This window comes from Rhagoletis zephyria, unplaced genomic scaffold (genome assembly GCF_001687245.7).
Source record: "Rhagoletis zephyria isolate East Lansing unplaced genomic scaffold, Rhagoletis_zephyria_1.1 Rzeph_scaffold_01651, whole genome shotgun sequence".
Classification (NCBI taxonomy): Eukaryota; Metazoa; Arthropoda; class Insecta; order Diptera; family Tephritidae; genus Rhagoletis; species Rhagoletis zephyria.
Genome location: NW_016158735.1, coordinates 24,690 through 40,492, shown reverse-complemented (window position 1 = coordinate 40,492; position 15,803 = coordinate 24,690). Strand labels below are relative to the sequence as shown.

At 37.8% G+C, this 15,803-nt stretch overlaps 2 protein-coding genes across 3 annotated transcripts; both read left to right on the top strand.

The window, feature by feature from the left end:
• Positions 1-698: 698 nt before the first annotated feature.
• Positions 699-2,830, top strand: LOC108364729 (uncharacterized protein PB18E9.04c-like). Of its 2 annotated transcripts, XM_017618527.1 has the most exons (3): positions 699-756; positions 850-1,342; positions 1,418-2,830. In XM_017618527.1, exons 1-3 carry the CDS (start codon positions 729-731, stop codon positions 2,745-2,747), a joined length of 1,851 nt encoding a protein of 616 aa, XP_017474016.1. In that variant the 5' UTR covers positions 699-728; the 3' UTR covers positions 2,748-2,830. The 2 variants fall into 2 exon arrangements, with proteins under 2 accessions (XP_017474016.1, XP_017474015.1); XM_017618526.1 differs by having other exon boundaries at positions 850-2,830.
• A 9,878-nt stretch (positions 2,831-12,708) lies between these two features.
• LOC108364732 (putative mediator of RNA polymerase II transcription subunit 12) lies at positions 12,709-15,422 on the top strand. Its single transcript, XM_017618537.1, has 2 exons — positions 12,709-12,804; positions 13,033-15,422. The coding sequence occupies exons 1-2, from the start codon at positions 12,783-12,785 to the stop codon at positions 15,348-15,350; spliced, it is 2,340 nt and encodes a 779-aa protein (XP_017474026.1). The 5' UTR covers positions 12,709-12,782; the 3' UTR covers positions 15,351-15,422.
• The last annotated feature ends 381 nt before the right edge of the window (positions 15,423-15,803 follow it).

Sequence of the window (15,803 nt, the reverse complement as noted above, 5' to 3'; positions counted from 1 at the left end):
CTCGAACTCGGATCACTCGAATCGCACGCTAGTGCTTTGCACACTCATTCATTACGAGTATTAGGCTTGGTCGAACTTCTGTGTGTTGGGCTTTGCGATACTGTCGAGCCAGCCTGAATAGTAAATGGCTTTTATGAAAGATATTTTTTTTTCCTACAAATTATGTAAAGACCAAAACCTGGAAGATTAGCACATAAATAAGTACAACAAAAGAAAATTGAATAACTAACGGCGGACGCCAGGCAAACATCAATTTTTCAACGTCGAATAAATAAAGGAATACCAGAACAAAGCGTATCCAGGTCCATAATGAAAATTTAAAAGGCACGCACAAAAACGTATATGTATACGTATGCATGTATGTATGCACCTAATTAAAAAAATTTGAATCGATACCTCGATAAGGGGATTGAACACCTGGGAATAAAAGTCTGACTAATTGGGGCGTACTGCTTATGACGTTACAATGAGGCCTGCATGTATGTTCTCGTATATGCATACATATGTAAGAATTTATTTTTATGTATAAATATAAACGTGTATGCAGATATGTGCGTACGAAGGGGCTAAAAATGTACATGCATACGTAAGCCACAGAATACGTTAAATATAAATTTGTTTGGCTAAATCCGCTACATGACTCAGTGTATTTTAAATTCAAACAATATAAAGCCAGGAAATTGAATTAAAGCAAACACTTGAGAACGAAACGCAGCGAGGAAAGGAACATGAATTCGCTGGTGATACTTGCCACAGGTAAGTGCGACACAAAATGGATATATGTGTATATAAGCAGTTTTAAGTAAACACAACTAACTTTCCGATTACTGTCTTTTCTCGCCTTCCCAGGGCTGCTTTGTTTTCTAGCAGTTAGAGTGCCGTACGTAGCAGGCGACTCCAGTGAGGAGGAGTACCACGTACTGTTACCGCCTAGTGATAAAGGACTACTGAGTCTTATTGGCATCAGCAGTCAGCCCGTTATACAAGCAGTCAAAGTGAAAGTGCCACGTTATGCAGATCCTGCGCTGAAACAGCAAATCATCGAACAATACCTAGATGCACGTGGACTGACCCCAAAAGTTTTAGCTGCCGCACATAATGCAGCTCCAGCGACAAATACAGGAGATGACGATTTTAATTCGCGTCTGGAAATGTTTTACAATTTGGGATTAGGCACACAGCTACCATCTCCAAATTTAGACATAAATATTGGCGCACAGAATGCAGCTTCAACGTCGAATACAGGAGCTGATGGTTTGAATTCGCGCCTAGAAAGCTCTTACACTTTAGAATTAACAACGCAGCCACCAACTTCAACGCCGCCACCGACTGTAGTCATAAAATCTATAGCGGAACCGTTTACCAACTTAGATGATGAGCCATCGACTTCAACGCCGCCACCGACTGTAGTCATAAAATCTATAGCGGAACCGTCTACCAACTTAGATGATGAGCCATCGACTTCAACGCCGCCACCGACTGTAGTCATAAAATCTATAGCGGAACCGTCTACCAACTTAGATGATGAGCCATCGACTTCAACGCCGCCACCGACTGTAGTCATAAAGTCTATCGCGGAACCTTCTACCAACTTAGCTGATGAGCCATCAACTTCAACGCCGCCTCCAACTATAGTCATAAAGTCTATCGCGGAACCTTCGACCAACTTAGATGATGAGCCATCCACTTCAACGCCGCCACCGACTGTAGTCATAAAGTCTATCGCGGAACCTTCGACCAACTTAGATGATGAGCCATCCACTTCAACGCCGCCACCGACTGTAGTCATAAAGTCTATCGCGGAACCTTCGACCAACTTAGATGATGAGCCATCAACTTCAACGCCGCCTCCAATTATAGTCATAAAGTCTATCGTGGAACCATCTACCAACTTAGTAGATGAGCCACTCGTGACATATGACATCGTGTCAGCGCGCAAGCGACGTCAATTGTTGGAGATAAGCACTACCACATCACCCATCGAAAGCACAACAGTACCTGATGTAATCGAAACAAGTACAATGACTGACGGCCAACAAGCCGTGGAGGGAATTACAGTAATGCTGGACCTAAGCCCGCCGGTAAGCAGCACTGAGTCACCGATATCAACAACCGTTACCACTACCCAACTCGAACCCTTCATTCCACTCATTGGTTTCGACGTCTCCATACTACCAGCCTCTGTGTCACACGTACTTTATGCGCCACGCATTCCAATCGACTCAACAACAACTACCACTTCAACTGACGTGCCGATAGTTTTGGCGGAGCAAGTCGTTGCAGTTACCACACCACATTTCCCGGCTCAGAGTCGACGCATCGCTCGCGCGGTATCTTTCAATGTTATGGACCAGAGGAAAATGACAAAAGCCACACCTGTCCCGCCATTGCCTCAAACAGATGTACGCAGTACGAAAATGTCCCATTTGCCACGTAGCTCGCGTAAGTTACGCGCTGTGGATGAGGCTGCTGTTGCAGCTCCACTCGCAGAGAAGGAGGGCAGCACTGTCGTTGCGGAGCAAGAGGTGACAACGCAGGCCAACAATTGCGATATTGGGTGCACGAAATTCGATTTTAATCCTGTTTGCGCTTTCAATGGCGAGTGTTATCACCAATTTCCCAATCAATGTATTATGGATACATTCGTGTGCAAGCGTCCTGATTTGGGCTTCAAATCAACACCGCGCCAACGTTGTGCAATGCATTGGCTGAAGCGTTGTAAGGCAGAGGAGCTGAAGAGCGAATAGTGGTTAGTTAGGGATAAGAAGTAAATCTCTTCCTTATTTGTTTTAATAATTTTATCATATAAGCATTAAAAAGTTGTTTTACAAACGAAAATTTACAAATAAAATTATGTAAAATATTTTACTTGAACTTTAATTTAATGAAATTAATAAGAATTTAATAACCGCATATTTGACTCTGAGAGTCTTTTTATTAATAATAATGAATAAGAATCAGTTTGGTTCTTTGTCTAGTTAGATGTACTTAACAACAACAAGTTCAACAACGTTCAGACTAGTTCGTGATTAACTAGATTTAGGCTGTTATCGTTCCTTGAATCTGCTATGATCCCAAGCAACGAGCTTTACGTACGCTTATAACCAGCCAGCATCTCCACGTGATGAGGGCGACTGTGAGTTGTATTGCTTCCCTTATAGCACTCATTTTGCCAAGTTGGGTTAACTCGCTTTTACTGATGCCTAGGTATCTTGTCTCTTGTCATCTGTGTCGGCTATGCGTTAAGGTAATTTTCAGTACGGTTATTGGGACTTCCTCCAGCTCTTATGGAGGTCGAAATCCAGAATTATAGATGGTCAGATGAGGATAAGTACGTCGAACTTGGTGGGTGCCTACTAGGGATGTTAATGCCGAGATCCTGGGTTCGTAGAAAGGGAAATTATTAACATCCCTAGCTGGTGAAGTATTTAAATTGCAGGAGGTCGGCAAGCTGGACCTGTGTCCATCTGTAGCAATCACAAGATACTCTTCGCTGGGAAGTGGGCTTCTAAACGAGAGTGCACGGTGATCGGTATTTGTGTCGCAAGCCTCCCGGTACGTTTTGTGAAAGGAGCCTGCTTCAAGCTTTCGTTGTGGTCTTTTTCGGCCATAAGAGAGTTGATTATTTCAAGTTGAGTCACACATTTTTACTTCTATCTACCTTTTTGGAGAGGAGCACGAGGAGCGGAGAAATAGGGTAGTCCGGCCAGGCAGAGCGTAGCAATAAGCGGGTAGGTCGTTCAATTTATTAGGCGATTCCGAGCCATACCTTAGGTTTGCGGCACTGGTTGTTACTCTCATTGAAGCACAGTGACACAATTGGACAGATAGTGATCTTACATTCCTGTCTCCAAGATATCTACATATATAAGATCACTATTGGGGAGAGTGACATGCTCAAATGCACAACATACGTTTATTAATTGAATATCCATGGACGTCGTTCTTCACGAAGTTGTGTGTCTCCTAAAAAAATCACTCCACTTCAAGCAATGTAATGTAGCTGCCTTTCTGGACATAGAATGCACTTTTAATAAGATCAAGGTCACCTGGGAACCTGGGTATTAGCGTTGAAGGGCTTTTTCAGTTGCAAACATCTTCCAAGCGGTTGGTTTGCGCATCTTTGAAGCTTACGAGGTTCTAGGAAAAGTCATCGGTAGAATAAAGGAAGCAACAATAAAGCGGCTCTGTCAGCATTAGCATCACCGGTAACTAAATTCCAGCTTGTCGAGAGGTGCAAAGCAGAATAATGCTTAGTGTCTGCATCAATTAGCATCTCTATTGTCTGGGTTCCCGGCCATATCAGCATTGAAGGTAATGAGATGACCGACGAATTTACGAAGACAGGAGCCTACTTTTTAGGAATCCGAAGCTTTTGCACTTGGACTACCCCTCGGAGAAATCAGTTTGATTTTTTTTTTTTTACTGTCAAGGAAAAGGTGGTCGGATATACAGACTTGCAAATAGTCCAGACACAGGTTAAGGATAAGGACAGATGTATTTAGAATTGTGGCAATCATTTTTGGTCACTGGCCGATGGGCAAACATGCAGAGAGAATGGGGCTCCCATATAACAGAACTTGCCGCAGCTGTCGACTAGAAGGTGGCGGAAGACGTAACTGCAGTGACGGACTTAAATCTAAGGTAACTAATGAGATTCATCCGATACTATAAGCGGTTCATTGAGGGGGAGTGAAACTTCGCCTATCATGTTATCACAACGGGCCTTCAGGTTTGGGCCTAAATACCCTGCCTCTTTATAATAGCCGCCACACCCACATAGCTTCTCCTACCAAATGAAAACTTCATACAAGATGATAAGAAAATGTTTTGGCTTTTATTGTATAAAATTAATATAAAACAAACAAAAATCTAATGTATCGAAGAATTTTTTTGTAATACTAATTTGGAAACCTAAAAAATAATTTAAGCCAAACTTATTTACTAACCGATAATGATTGGTTTAAAATAGTAATTTGTGGTATTTGTTTGCTTTCACAAAAGCAATACACAGGCGAGAAGATCTTGGAAAACACTAGATATCTGCATATATTTTTTTTTTAATAATTTTTTATATAGCCAAGATTTTTTCTATCTTTCCTTTAACCTGCAGAGCACTAATTTGGCACATTGACCCTTAGCAGTCATTCAAAACATTTACTCTGCCACAAATGGAACCAATAGTTTATTCAAACACACGCGATGTTAAATCCAACAATTGCGCCGCCTCTATCTGCTCTCACTCCTCATTTCGCTGACAATTAATGCAACGTCCGCTAGTGGGGCTGCCACGCTGCTCACTACTCTGCTCGTCGTCATACAAAAAATCATTATGGTAATACTTTTGATAACGTTGCTTTTGGCTGTCTTCCTGATTCTGATGTTGGTTGCTGATAAGAGCCCAGCTGGTCATTTTGGTAACGGTAACATGGAAGAGCGCTGAAAATTCAATTTAATTGCAAATAAAAAATATATGTAATTTCATAAGTAAAATCTTAAAAATACTTAGGCAGAGAAAGGCGGTGAAGTATTTCATTATTTTCGATTGCTTGATTTAGTCATTGACTATGGCCTCCTTTAAAATTCGTTGTACGCAGTGTGAGCGCTAATGAGGATCTTCAAGCAGTTTACAGCTTTTATATTTCTGTGCTGCCCTTATTTGGCTGCTGTTGTCCCTATGCAAATTAGTTAGGAAAGTTTTCTTGTATTCTTTGTTTTTGATCCTGTTTTCGGCGCTTCTTTATTTTTTATATATGTACATACAAAAGTGCCCAATTTTCAATGGTCATTTCTTTTACGCATTGTTAAAAATTTTGCGTGATTCTTAGCTTGACTTTGTGTTTATTTAAACACTTTCGTGTGTATATAAGTATGTATAACTTGTTTGATATGGGTGCAATGTGGTAATTTTGTCTTCTGACGTGAAACATATCGTCATAATTATCATCGTAAAAGCAGACTTTCTTTTTATTTGTTTGTACATGTGAATGAAAAGCATTTGGACGAACACTCTATTGAAAAAGTAACACTAATACTTGCATTAAAAATTTTTGACTCTAACAAATATTTTCTTATGCGTTTAAATGTGTGTTGGCGGAGGCTTTTCTCCAATTTGTGGCAAGCGTCTTGCTGTTGTCACACAAACGGAGTGATGCCCAGTTTTAAGTTCGCTGAGCTGACAAACGGCCCAGGTCCGCGAGCAGTCCGCATTAATCAAAGGCATCCCGATTTTCAATTTTGACAATGCCCTTATTGGCTAACTTATCCGAGCGTAGTTTCCTGCTAGAATTGGAGCTAGCCAACATTCGTGCACCGGTCCATAGGCGTCTGGCAGCCGGGTGGGTATAAAGGCCCTTGGTCACGCTGACTTGAAGGGCTTGAAAGAGTTTGTCGCCCATCATTTCATTGAATTGGAAAAAAAGACAAAGTGCCTTCTGGCCGTACGTATGGATGCTGATGCTCGCGTGAGAACACGCTTCGAATTGCCACCCGATGCGGGCCGATCGGAAATTCAAAGCGAGCAATATTCCAGAAGATATATGTAGACAAAGCAGATGAAATTGATTTTAGATGGGCGCTTGGGTAAGAGAAAGGCAAGATAGATGTTGCGGTTGATCACTATAGATTGCAAACATAAGCGTCTCGAAGGACTTTTTGGTGTTGTTTGACTATTAGGGTAGGTTAAGCAAACGTATATGAAGGTATTATATGTCTAATCGCGAGCAAGTTTGTGAATGCCAGCGAGGAGGCCAGGAGGAGGCACTTTCCTCAAACCACTTAAATAGCTCAGACGAAATTGATAAGTTCAGATGGTTTAACTTTCGCTATCTCTAACAAGCTGGGGTAAAATTAAGTTCCCAGTTACTTGAGTCCCCTTTTCTGGAGAGCTGGAAATTTATATACATACATAGGACACGGTTGAATTTTGCACGACAACACTACGGAGACTAAGAAGTTAGGGCCATAGTGAGATTATTCTGGTGAACTTTGGCGTCAAAGGAGGCCAAGATGGGTCTGCTGGCTTACGAGATAGTGCCGGGAGTTACTTAGCATAATACTCACCCTTTTTATCTTGAAAATAAGAAGAACATTATACCGCTACTATAACGCCAACTAATTGGCCCAACTTAAGAACGCTTTTTAGGAAAACTATAGCTTTTAGCCATAAAGAGACGCTCAGAACACCGCACAGGGAGCGAAATGGAGCTACGAATTGCCATCTCATTCGGCATATTCGGAAAACTTAGAGCGCCAATTTATCTTGTTTCTAGTCCTAGAAAAATGGGGCGGCGAAAGGAAGTTAGTTGCAACAATTTAATAATCGCTCAAACGTAGGTTCAGTTCCAGATCCTTGAGAATTTATTTAATTTGGATTGAATCATGAAATTGAAGAGAGGCTGGATGAAATGATGAAATTTTATTCATCAATTCAGGTGCACCAAAATTAAATTATTGATCACATTTTACTTAAAGGCGCCAGCTATTAGTTTTCCATGCAAGCCGTAAACAGAACAAAGAAACCTAAACGAGAAAAAAAAGACTTAAGTGCTTTCGGCGGTACCACAACTAGTTTCCTCTAACTAAGAATTTCTCTTCTGGCGCCTAAAATTATGCTATTTGTTCATATAAAGTTACTGCACTCAAACACACACAGCATTCACAAATTCGTAAAAGATAAAGAAACTAGTGAATAACATTTGCATAAATTAAAAATAAATATAATAAGCTGCACTTATTTTTAATCTTTCTTATTTTTAATCTCCGCTTTTTATGTTTGTATTTTTATTCCACTAACCACTTTACTCAATTTGTTTTCATCACTTTAATTTATGAGTTGTGGTCAATTGAATTGCTATAAATTGGTGATAATTAAAAACAATTGCAGTTCGATATAACTCGTGTTGGATGACTGCATTCGCTTATTTAAAATCTGCATATATACATACTACATATGTACTTCATTTTTAAATGCACAAAGGTTTAATGCGTGGCGGTAAGTTCTTTCTACTCTTAAACTGAAGCTCGATATTCAACATGGGTGGTCATAAATCTGCATACTTCATTTTGCTAAACAAGAAAATGTATACGAATGTATATCAACGATTGCTGAATCAGAATACGAGATCAGGACTGATTTATCCTCCAGTTCACCCCTTGAGAAGATCTTTAATTGGAATTGACCTCACTTGGTTCTTCACCGCAAGGAGTCTACGCCTATACCACATGAAATCGACGGTAGCCATCTTCATTGCCTAAACGAAATAGGTTAGGCAGCAGCAGGGATTTCATGTCGAAGCCCATCAATTCCGACTATGAAAATCATAAGGTTGAACTCCGGTAGCCTGCTCTTTTTCTCATACCCAACCACAATTGCCAATAGGGTACAGAGTCGCAACAAAGTCCTCAAATATCTTGTCCGCAGCACCCGGTGAAAAGAAAAATTAACTTTGTTAGCTACAAAAAAAAAAAGTAACTGGCCAGCCGGTTCTAAACAATTATTCGGCAGCTAGACCTGGGAGCAGTGGACCAGTGAACGAAGTGGTCTAAGCTACAAAAGTGTTCCAACACAGCACTCCGGAGCTTAGAGATGATCTCCTGGTCAGCTGCTACCGACGGGAATAGCAGCACACACATGTTGGAAGTAACATTCTTTATGAACTGAAAGGCGAAAGCCATTGAACCCGATACTGTAGAATTAGATAACTAACGAAGTTCACCAACGACGTTCAACGAACACCTGTTGCTTGAGCTGCATCTGCGGACCTGCGTTACTATGACACAATAACCGACTGTGTATTTAAACCCTACCTCCTTCTTAAACCAAGTCAATTAACACCTCGCTCTCTTTGGTCCTTCCCCATTGAAACAGCACGTTTTTTAGACCAACCGTTAGTTGAGCTTCACGAAAACAGTTGAACGACTAACTAAATAACCTAGGCAGGGCTAAGTGGCAACTACACGAACAACAAGAAGATATGCACTGGGTCAAAGTGAGATTTTAACCTAAATATATTGCGATCTGGTTTGAGTGCAAAACAACACACCTCTGGCTGTTCAGCTGCACTAGTGCAGAAATTTAATTTTCTGGCAACCATTCACAGCTATTATGTTCTTAAACAGAAAGTCGCCTTAGTAGAGTCATTTCGTTTCTTAGACTAGTCCACAACTTTTTCTTTACTAATTGCACACTTTAATTTTTCGACTAACCTCTGTAACTTCCAAAATTCGTCGTGTTTTTCAGGATTAAGTGTATCCCATTAAGGAATCAAAAAAAAAAATCAGGAAAGGAATTTTTTATTTTTTTGTATAGCCAGTGGCAACAGAGGCTCTTACATGTAGTGTTTTGTCCTGAATACATCAGTAGTAGAAGAGGTTTTCGTGCCTCTAGGCTGTATCAATGGCCGTATTTTCCAGCTACACGAAATTACAGGAATTACAGGGACACTATTGTCCCAAGAGCATGTCGATCTCTTAACAGGACCATAAACTTAATCTCCAAAAATATGATTTTAATTGTAAGCTTTGATTCATCGTGGGCTAAATAAAGAAAATGGAATGTCAACGCAAAAAAAAAGAAATAAATTTCAATGTAAAATAAATCTTTTTTTCCTGAAAAGGTTTCACTTATATTTGTGTTTAAAAATAATTAATATTAGTCCTAACATTTTTTTTTTATTCTATACTGAAATATCTAAACCAAAATTAGGCATTTTTATTGTTTCTCTGCAAAAATGCTTTTTTCGCCAAAAAATCATTTGTTGGAAATTCAGAAAGTTTTTTTTTTTTAATTTTGGTAAACATTTATTCTCCATAAATTATTCTTTACAACATTCATTCGAAATGATTTCACCTAAAAAAAATACCAAACAAAATTTGACAAGGGAACACCAACAACCAAAATGTGTTTTATTCTGTCATTTGCTCACACAAACAAAAATTTGTAATAGGTTTTAATTAATTTTAATCAAAGTTTTATTAAATTAAAATTATACTTATAATCAAAATTAAATTAACTCTAATATCGCTTCTTTAATGAAAAAATATGATTGTAATTTTTTATCGTTAAAATCTTTGTTTTAACAAAGTGTTTTTTTCAAAACACTTTTTATACCAACAAAATTTAATTTTAGTTTTTTAGTGTTGTTTGATTAGATATAAAAATTTCTGGTAAAATACTTTCTTTCCATATTCTTAATTTTTTAATTATTTGTTTCTCAATTCCTTGAAATATTCATTTTCCTTCTTAACCCTTCGTCGGGCGCAACTGATTTGTGTGGCACAGTTAGCACATTTATTTACTTCTCCTCCTCTGCTCCTGACGAAGGGTTAAGAGGAAAGATTGCTACATACATACTATGTCTGTATGTAGATACGTATTCAAATTAAGTTATGTTTTAATTTTTATTTCTTCTCAAAAAATATTTATCTTTTTACAAAAAAAATATTTTTTTTAATAGTAATTATAATTTTTTTAATTCTTTCTATCGAATTATAATCTAATTTTTCGCTAGAAACTTAGGTATGGTTATCATTTGGATAAAAATAATTTTTTCCTAAAAAGTATTTTTCCCGAAATCCCGGATTTTTTTTTTGTTTTTAATTGGGGACATATTTTTTTATTTGTAGGTATTTTTGTTTTTAAATATTTAAAAAAAAATTTACGATAAATTTATAAACAAATAAAAACCAAATCATTAAAATTCATACAATATCTTCATTAGCGGAGAACTTATTGGGAAACATGTTTCCTTTGGACCTGACAGGGTTAGATCTAATTAAAAAGTTTATTGCATCATCTGCAAAATACCGTTATGAAATTTGCACATAAAATACAAATTTTAATGGCTACAGAAATTTTTTAATACATACATGTGTGAAAAATAAGAATGGGATAAATTCGTTCCACTATAAAACTCTATTGGAACATATATGTACATTAGACTGCATCACTCCTCATACAGAAAAAAAACGGTACTCTTTTTCCATTGGAATTATAAAATCTATTATATTTTAAGACGTCCACAAAAATATTTTGGAAAAATTTTAAAATTCACGTGAGCTGGACCGATTTGAAAATACCTCCGAAAATAGAGTGTTTTATGAATAAAAATAGTTTCTTAAAGATGTGTTTTTAGAAAATCCCCTCAAATGACAAAACGCTTAAAAAATTTGCATAAAAAAAAAAAAAAAAAAATAAAAAAAAGTTTTAACGGAATCGTAATAATGAGATTTTTGATGCTGTTTTTTTTTTTAACTTTTTTCAAAGATTGGTAAGAAAAACTTGAATAACTGAACCTAAACGTTCCCGATTTAGACTTGTGAGATATCATTGGAAAGGTATTTTCTCATCCTTTTTATTTCTTTGCTCATTCAAAGGATGAAAGAGAAAGGTGGGATGGACGAACATTATTCAAAGTTGAATTAAGATGTGTTGGTACTTGAAAAAATTGGGACACGAATGACTTTTTTTGCATATAAATAAAAATAGGAGAAAATACCTTTCTACCGAGATCCCACAAGTCTATATCAGAAAAGTTTTGGCCCAGTTATTTAAGTTTTTCGTAAATCAATCTTTGAAAAAAGTAAACAAATAGCATCAAAAATCTCATTTTTCTGTTGAAAAGCTTTTTTAAATATATTTATGAAATTTTTTAAGCCTAATCTGTTTTGTCATCCGAGCGACTGTTAACAAAAAGTTTTTTAAGAAACTATTTTTATTCATAAAAAAAAACGCCATTTTTGGAGGTATTTTCAAATCGGCCCAGCTCGCTTAAATCTTAATATTTTTCCGAAATATTTTGGTGGACATCTTAAAATATAATAAATTTTGTAATCCCGGCGGAAAAATCGCAAATTTTTTTTTGGTGGTGCAGTATAATGTTCATATGTATGTATTAGATGGCTGCATGAATTCATTCAAACTTCTTTTATTTCAATTCAATTTATTTTCACTTTGTCTGAATATTGTTATGTCGACACATACATACTATATCAGAACAGGTATTCACTCAAATTCAAAAAAAGATTGAAGCCAAAATCATTCATTCGTTTTGTATATGAATAATTCATAAGCCATTTTGAATGAATTCATGCAGCCCTCTAGTATGTATGTATGTCCCAGCTCAAAGCATCAATTACGATCATTACAAATGAGAGATACAATGTTTTTTTTTTGATTTTCTCATTTCATCGGTTTTATTTCAACTTCAAATGTGCAAACATTGTTTTTGCACTTTCATCCACCAAAAGTCTGATCGAAAGGGTTTAGCAATATTTCCGTGTTGCTAACAGCAGCAAGTACCCAAAGTCGATAAATTTGCATATGTATATGGAAATGATTTCAAAAATAAATAAACATAACAACAACTTTATCTCAGCAACGACCAGATAACAAGAAAATTATGCAGTTCTCAAATGTGTGCCATACCTATACTGTGTTCAATGCAAAATGAAAAAAAAATGTAATGAAATGCGTTAAGGAGCATCAGAAAAACTTACATTTAGACTTCAAAAAATGTTATGGTAATGTAATTAGTAAAAATAAAAATAAAAAAAATTGGTGCTATACTTCAGACAAAGAAAATATGTACATATAACGGCCGCAGGTGTAAGTGCACAGGTGCGAATGAAAAAGGAATAAATGTACAAATGAGTGGTGTATTGAGGTATAAAAAGCACGCGACGTGGATTTTCTGAAGTTCAGAACGACTTTGGACGTTCGCTGCAAAGCATTAGAACGACTCAATTTATAGAACATCCAGTCATTTTTTTATCGGAACAATATGAGGGGCTTCTTTGTGCTTGGTTTGTAGTGAAAAATCAAAGTGAAGACATTTTAATTCAGAAACTTGTCTTTTAAAATTTTCCACATTACAAATTTGGTCCGAAAATGGGAATGCAACATTTTATTAAAATTTGTTTCTAAATGTTGTGGAAATAAAAATTTTTGATTTAAAGATATTTTTTGTAATTCTATGAAACACATTTTTTTTTAATTTCTCCATACAATTTTTATAATTCCTTCCATTCCAGTACTCACTGCTAGTGCTTGCACGTATTCGGCGTTCGCGCACCCCGATCATGTGTTCCACTACGGGCAACACGCCCATCAACATGCACAAGAGGTTCAGCAACATGTTGAACAACTTATGTTACAGGGTCAGCAACATGTTTCGCATCATCAGCACGAACAGCAGGTGGTTTCAAGTCCACTACAAGTTCATGAACATAACTCGCATGGGCCGCCACATGTTCATCAAGCGCAGCCACCACATCTACACCATGGCCAGCAACATGCTCATCAAGGTCAGCAGCATGGTCATCAACATGCTCAACATGTTCCACATCATGTCCACACACAACACTTGTCACACCAACACGTGCCAAACGTGCCAAAAATCACCATCACCAGTGTTGTGCAGCATTTGCCCATACCGCATAAGGGCTTTGAGGTGCCCAGCCGTGTACAGCATATCGTCGATAGTGCCCATCAACACATTCCACAGGTTCTGAATCATCATTTGTCTCAACAAAAGCAAGTTGAATCAGCAGTTGATGATGATAAAGTACCTTCGCAACCAATAGTGGTGCCGCCTGCGCATGTACAAAATATTGTAGAACATGTTCATTCACACATTCCACAAGTGATCAATCATCATATACAGCAGCAAAAACAAAAGGAGGCTGCTCAAAAATCGGCTATTGATCCACATGTACCACAGCTTTTACTTGCACAACAACAAGTTTCACAAGCTGACAATGTACAGGGAATGCAGGGTGTTGCAATTTCCGACAGTAAGCCTTCGGAAGTGCCACCACAAGTGCAGCAAATTGTTCAGCATATAAATCAGCACATTCCACAATTGATTCAGTATTTAAGCCAACAAGCTCAACAGTTACAGCAGATTGTTGATAAACTTCAACAACAACAGCAATCACAGCAAAAAGTGCAACCGGCGATTCCAGCTAAAGTGCAACATATTGTCGATAATGTGCATCAACACATTCCACAAGTGATCAGTCAAGCACAACAGCACCAAAATGTTGCTCATCAGCAGCAAAGTGGTGCCGCTGTAGGCCAATCGCAACCAGTCATACCCGATGAAGTGCAACAAGTCGTCAATCACGTACATCAACACATTCCACAAGTGATCAATCATGTTCAACATCAAAAGCGACATGTCGCGCAAGATGAGCAAAAACAACAAAATCCGATTCAGGGAGTACCACATGAGGTTAACGGTGTAGTAATACCCTCGCAAGTTCAAAAAATTGTGGATCATGTCCATCAACACATTCCACAAGTGGTTAACGAGGCAAAAAAGCAGCAACAAAAACAAGGCGCTGACAAACAATCACAGCAGGCCATCGATTCGAAACAAAGTCAACCGCAAGTTCCCAATAAGGTCGAACAAATTGTCAATCACGCGCATCAACACATTCCACAAGTGGTCAGTCATGCGCAGCAACACAAACAACAAGCTCATCAGCAACATCAAGGTATTCCCGATCAGATTCAAGGTATTGTGATACCCTCGAACGTTCGAAAAATTGTCGATCATGTCCATCAACACATACCGCAAGTCATCAAACAGGTTCAGAAACAAAAGCAGCTAAAACAAGGCGTTTCCAAACAACTACAGGAAAATGTCAGTTCGAACCAGGAGCAGCCGGCGATACCATCTAAGGTGCAGCATGTTGTCAATCACGTGCATCAACACATTCCACAAGTGATCAGTCATGCGCAGCAACACAAGCAACAAGTACAGCAGCAACAAAGTGGTGTCGCTGTAGGCCAAACGCATCCAGTCATACCCGATAAAGTACAACAGGTCGTCAATCACGTGCAACAACACGTCCCACAAGTGATCAGTCATGTTCAACAACATCAAAAACGAGAAGTACCAAAGCAGCAGCAGGGCGTACCTCATCAGGTTCAAGGTGTTGTAATTCCTTCGAAAGTTCGAAAAATTGTCGACCATGTTCATCAACACATACCACAAGTCATCAATGAGGCTGTGAAACAAAAGCAGCAACAACGAAGTGTTTCCAAACAACCGCAAGAGGCCGTCGATTCGAAACAAAAACAGCCAGCTATTCCCACTAAGTTCGAACATACTATCAACCATGTGCACCACCACGTTCCACAAGTCATTAACCACGCTCATCAACACAAATCAGTAGTAGAGCAACAACATCAGGGAATTCCCGATCAAATTCAAGGTGCTTTAATACATTCGCAAGTTCGAAAAATTGTCGATCATGTTGACGGCCGTATCAAGGATTATTTTTCGGGGGGAGTTGTTGGTTATAATAAACAAAACTTCCAAGTGCAATTCAATCTTGAATAGGAAACAGAATTTATGCAGGAACATATACTTATGTACATATGTATGAAAATAAATAAAAGTATTCACATAAACGTAACAACAATAAAATAAAAGTAAAGTGATAATTATTGTTAAAAAGTGACGGGTGGGACATTTTAACTCATTTTTGCTCAAACTTTTAGTAAATTCTCTTTAACTATTTTCATTTGACAAGCGTCAAACTGTTAACACTTGAAGTGAGATATATAATTTGCACAGAAATTTTTCAATTTTGTACAAATTATAAATATTTCGTTCATAGCGGCTTTCTTGAATGTAGTCAGAAGAATGTTAAGTACCATTTTAAGCTTTAATGGCATTATTATATTTTACAAATTAAAAATAAAACCAACTTTAGCTTGTAACGGGTGCGACAGCACTTTTTGATGGTTGAGACGAGTCACTCTTAAGAACAGATAGTTTGTGAGTAAAATG